General features: G+C 26.0%; 1 protein-coding gene across 1 annotated transcript in view; it reads left to right on the top strand.

The window, feature by feature from the left end:
* The first annotated feature begins 1,900 nt into the window (after nt 1–1,900).
* Nucleotides 1,901–6,000, top strand: part of LOC126899228 (tetraspanin-2A) — a 48,935-nt gene continuing 44,835 nt past the window's right edge. The window contains exon 1 of the mRNA XM_050673844.1: nt 1,901–2,086. Within this exon, the coding sequence (XP_050529801.1) occupies nt 1,985–2,086 (102 nt within the window). The 5' untranslated portion in view covers nt 1,901–1,984. The remainder of the gene's footprint in view (nt 2,087–6,000) is intronic.

Here is a 6,000-nt window from a genome sequence, read left to right as displayed (position 1 = left end):
TATTATCCTGTTGGGAGTCGTGAAGATAAATTTTTAAGCATTATCTAGTTAAGGAATCATAGTGTGTGGTATTTATCAAATATGTACATATTATTATAAGTTAGAACCAAAATAACCAGCATGTTTTTAGCTTAGATATTCATGTGATTATTAAATCGGTTAACACACAACATACAAAATTTAAGTTAATATAGAAAAATATATTATTATATAATTGGTTTGATGTTATCAGGCATAGATATTTTATTTTAATCGTAAAAATTTATAAGATTGTCGTCAGTGAGAGGCTTTTTTTCTTAAATTATATCATAACATTATCTTTTGTTCTTATTATTGTCTAGATTGTATGATTAAAATAAGTTATATAATAATAATGATAAAATATTTTTTAATTTTTTACTGTATCATTAATCATTAAGGCACTATTATGAGTTAGATATATTCTTTGATTATTTGCAAATCACTGAGTAATTTATCGTTGTAATAGTGTTCATGATTTAAAATTGGTAACATTTTTTAGAAAAAAACATAAAATACTATGGCTTCTTTACTAAAGCTAAAAATCAAAGAACACCAATTTCTAGATAACTTATGGGTACCTACTATAATTCTTAATCTAGCCTGAAAATACGTGGTCATAAATTTTTACTGACTCTTCTGACACCGCATTTTATTTATTGTTATACTTTTACACTGTATATTTTATAGTAAATTTGTGATTTTCTAGCTACAAAATCGCACTGTTGGCTTTTGTATGCGAATACTAATCAATTTTTACTTTTTTTAATTCTACCTATCAAATAATATCGAAAAACTTTTTTTACTAAAATTTTATCCTTACAAAATCATATGTTAGATTATTACAAATTTAAAACCAATTTCGATCTTTTTACTATCTCTCCAATTAATGGTGATTACGGAACATAAATTTAATAAAAATAAAAATAATGGAATTATTGATCATTATAAACTAAATTAATTTGTTTTTAAATAAATTGATTCAAGTTTATTATCTTGAATAATGTTTTAACGCGAATAAAAAAAAAGTCACAATAAAAATACTCGTATATTTAATTTTTTAATTTCAATAATAATAATAACATAATAAAATAATACTTTCTAACTATAAAATCAATAGTTTATTATGTACCATTATTTATAATTAAATCATTGTAATAAAGTTTTTATGTAGATAATCAAATGATATCTATTATTATTTCAAAAGTGGTATGTAAAAAAAAACTAACCGTATTTTAATTTGACTATAAAACACTTATTAAATTTTCCCATAAAATTAAGTTAATTAATGTCACAAAAACAGTCTAGTTTAGTGGAATTTTCGAAAAGCTAAGGGAAAGTTTTAGGAGTTTTAAAAACTTCACTCAACTGTAATATTCATCAATCAATCTGATACGTCTATCTATTCTCCTGTTAAGATTATTATACAAATTTCGTAAACAATTGGTAAAAATAAAAAATATTTTCAATTATTAATTAGGTAGTCTACGCACAAAATACTCCACACAGACTACACTTAAAGATTTCTCTCATGTAAACTATATTATATTGGTTAGTTACAATTTTGTAAATAATCAACACAGTCGTTATTATAAAATATGTATCACATTATATCAAGTCAAATATTACACACAGGTATTCTTTACTTGAAGAGCTCTTCAAATAGTATTATTTTTAATGTACATTAGTCATAAAACTTTTAAACCGGTTACCTAGCTTTCGTATTAGTGTATGAAAAGTAAATAATTGTCTCTAAAAGTGTTATTAGTCACACGTAATATTAATATTCAGCCCGACGAAATAGATAAGAAGTGTAGTATTAAAATTATTATCAGCAATAGGGTGCGGTTAATGAGTAAATATTGCACCAAACACATACTTCATTCCTTAGTTTGTTATGTTCGCGTGTCGCAATCAGACACGAGTGCGATATTTTATGTTAAACTAACAATTAACCACGTGTGATATGAATTCAGGTACAAAATCTTTGGCAACCGCGGCGTCTAAATTGGAGAAACAGATCAATCTGCTCAAGTACACTATATTCTGTGTTAGTGTGGTTGTGTGGGTAAGTGTATCTACACTATTTTAACGCTTTTTAGACAGTTCATACAAAAATAGAAGAAACAACTAAACTTAGGCTGTGATCATAAAAATCGTCCCGAAAATTTCTATGCCAAATTATATTTCCTTCATAATGAACACGATTATTTTAATTAAATAAATCATAATGAAAATTTCATTTATACGCATAAAGGTAAATTGAACGAATATAAGGTGAATCATTCGCATATAAAGTATATTCTAAAAGAAACAATTCCACGTGAGGATATGTTAAATACATTGACCTAATTAAAAATAAAATTATAATGATTTATCATGAAATCTTAACATTTTTATTAAAAACTTTTAACATAAAGAGCCAGTAATAATTACTTAATAATATATTTGCTATAGTTTATATATTTATACATAGATTAATAACTTGAAATATTTTTGAAACATAATTGAGTGAATTAATTTTAAACTTTATAGTTTCAAAATTTTTTTGGCGTATTTTAAAATTGTATTGTCTTGTTATAATTTCTCAATTTCGTGTTTAATAGATGCTTTAATTGCACTTTTAGGGCGTAATTAACTGTTTGAATTTAATTGTACACCGTCAAGATTTATAGTAGTGCGGTTGCCTACGACTCACTCTCTTAAATCTGACTATGATTTTAAACTTCGTGTCATGTGACACAATTGAACGGCCTATTGGTCGTTTTGCATTCGTATACCCTTTGGGTCTTGTTTTTGGTTACAACCAAACAAAAACAGTGGTTTTCAGTAACAATGTGCCAGTTCAATTCTATCGGTTTAACGATGTACTTTTCCGTAGTAATTGGGAAGAAAATTATTAACTCGCGATTGTATTGTCCTGAGAAAATATTTTATTTAACGAAAAACAAAAAGTTTCCTAGCATTGCCGCCGTATATTCGGGAAAGTTGTTTTTGGAGTTATGCCGAGTTTTTCTGCCGTCTACTATCTCTTATCATTTCAAAAATTGTTAACTCTGAGATTTTTTTGGCAATATTAATAATACATACTATAAACATCACTAATATCCATTAGTCCAACTATTGCGTAAATAACCCATACATGTTCATGTGTTTTTTTTTCAATATAGTATGATATCAGTGAATTTATATTGGAAATGATCTAAGGTTGAATTGTATAGAGTATATCAATTCGGTATTGTCTATAGAAATTTCAAAAACCTCAAATTAAATTTAACGAATTTATTCTGTATACTACACTAGGGTAAACTTTTTTTATCACTGCCGTGCTATAATATAAAATAATGGTCTAGAATGTAATTAAGAAATGGAGATTTAAACATTATTCATCGTTCTATTTATGAGTGAAAGAGTCATCTGAGAATAACTTACCATTTATTTATTACTCACTTGATAATAATTTATATTAAGATGTCTTGGACTAGAGGACACTCGTGGTAGTAACTTTTAGAAAAAAATACTACAGTGGTATTGTATTAACTGGTACTTCGTGTAACGGTTGACGACTTTACCACAAAGGACCGATAAACATAATGACTTTATCGAGTTTATCTAACAATAATATTAAAATTTCCGAGAGGTTTTAGCTTGAATCGTAAAAGATTTAAGAATAATTTTAAATTAGTTTTTAAAAGTATGTAGTATACCTTTAGTAATCACAATGTAATCTACAGACAAAAACGCCATGCTATTATTAAGATTACAAGTTATATTTTATACTCTAATTGTTTTTTTTTATTTCTTTCTAAAGATAAAATTATACTTAAAAAATCTTGTTATAAAATCTCTAGGTATTAACGCATATATTTTTCAAATATATTAATCAATAAACTACTACTCGTTTTTTCTGAAACAAATATTATTGTATTTTCAATTAGACAATGTTTTTTGATTTCGAATAAATTTGCCGTACAGTAGCAATTGTACAACTCATATAAAAAAAAAAAAAAAAAGTTACATTCAATAAATATTTACGACAAATTATCATGCTGTTTGCACTATAAAACAGAAAAAGCTGTTCGTATAATACTATGAACTATGTTTGAATCTAAAGTATACTTATCACATTTTTCATTTTATTTATGTGGTTAAACCCCTTGACCGGCTATAAAAAAGAAATATAATAACAGAGAAGTCATTTCATTTTTATTTAAAGCTTTGAATTATTTTTCTAATGATTTATCGTTTTGTCAATGAAATTTAATAAAAATCCATAAAAATATCATCTTTACGGATAAATGTTTATGAAATACATTTAACGGTCTTTTATAAAATGTGATCGGTAGTTTCAAATTAATTTTCTGTAAATGCGTACAAAATAACAGTTTTTATTAATAAGACCTTATTTTATGTTTATCAAAAGTATTTATTTTTATTTAACATAAAAAAATCTTTCATTTAATGTTCAAATCATTTATAAAACTATAAATATTTTCTTTTCCTGTGTTTCAAAAGCTATATTTGCCTGAGCTTTTGTATTTCAAATGCATTGATGACGATTTAATCAATCATATTTAATTTGTATAAATATTTGATAATAAAACATTACTTTTATTATATCGTGATAAGATTAATTTTGACTAAACCGTATTATTGACATCGACGAAAAGCTATCGTTTGACTAACTACACAAAAATATTTTTTTGCTGGCATAAAAAATTAATGTTAGTCGACAGCGTTTATAAATCTGTAAATTCCTATCCGATGTATGAAACAAAACGCTTTGCTTTTCTCAAAAGAACCGACAGACGAAGAAATAATCAACACCATTAAGCTGTCGTAGGGATCTTATGACGAAGTAATTCACACTACCCAAAGTCTTTCTTTCACTTATTACTACTCATACGTTGCGTTATTCGAATGTTACAAATTATTTTACCACACGTCACACCCACGTGTACACCTACACTGATAGGTGCACCTCTCTCAACGATTTTACAGTTAAATAATAATATAACCTAAGGCTTAAGTGTTACATATTGAGGTATCATCATAAGTACATGCAAGTATTTTTTGAATTTATATTCTTTTTGAAAAGTAGTATATTTTTCTAATGACATTTGAAAAATAGCCTTATTTAAAATAAAATAAAACTGAATGATTGATATGTAGTTGGAAAACGATATTTGCTTTTTATTACCCTTATTATTCACAATAGAGTTAAAATATATCTGTCGATTTAAAAAAAAGTTAAGTGCGTAGAAGTAATGTTATAGTAAACATTAAATGATAAAGAGGGGAAGGTTGGGTTTGCCACAAAATGTCTTAATCATCTCAAGACCAATATATTTCATTTATCAATAATAGTATGTAATAAACTGCATATACTTATTTTCTATACGAGTTTGTTTTTATTACTTATCATACAGTTTTGAAACTTTTGTGCTTTTTAATAGCTTGGAAATTGTTTTTAAAACAGTAAAACTGACGTTTTTTATTTAATAAACAATAATGATGATAAATTTTTGCTTAGAATAACTTACAATCAACATTTCGTTGGTAGCCTCCAATAAAATAAAAATATGTTTAAATGAACACATTTTTTACAGTATGGAAAAATATGATAATTTTTAGTTACAGTAAGTAACAAAAAATCACCAAGTAAATTTTTAGTGCTTACTTTGAGTATTGGGTTAAGCTTTTGTAGAAGTTGATTTCCTTATACGTTAATTCTATAATTGACTAGTGTTGTTTTCAGGGTTCTTTTTTATTATTTTTACGAGCTGCATTGCTCCTGGCAAGTTTACTCTTCTAACAGATTGTCTGTACTTTAAACGTTAATTTCTACGAAACTGTCCAATCAGATTACACGTAATCAGCTTAAATATTAAGCCCTTTTTAACCCCTCTAACCTTTTTCGATGGTATTCGGTGATTTTGTTTCCACTTGGGTTTCCCATTAAATTCGTCGGTCTAAACTTTA

This window comes from Daktulosphaira vitifoliae, unplaced genomic scaffold (assembly GCF_025091365.1).
Source record: "Daktulosphaira vitifoliae isolate Bord-2020 unplaced genomic scaffold, ASM2509136v1 Scaffold_1, whole genome shotgun sequence".
Classification (NCBI taxonomy): domain Eukaryota; kingdom Metazoa; phylum Arthropoda; class Insecta; order Hemiptera; family Phylloxeridae; genus Daktulosphaira; species Daktulosphaira vitifoliae.
The sequence above is the reverse complement of the archived record's forward strand: the minus strand, read 5'-3'. Positions and strand labels throughout refer to the sequence as shown.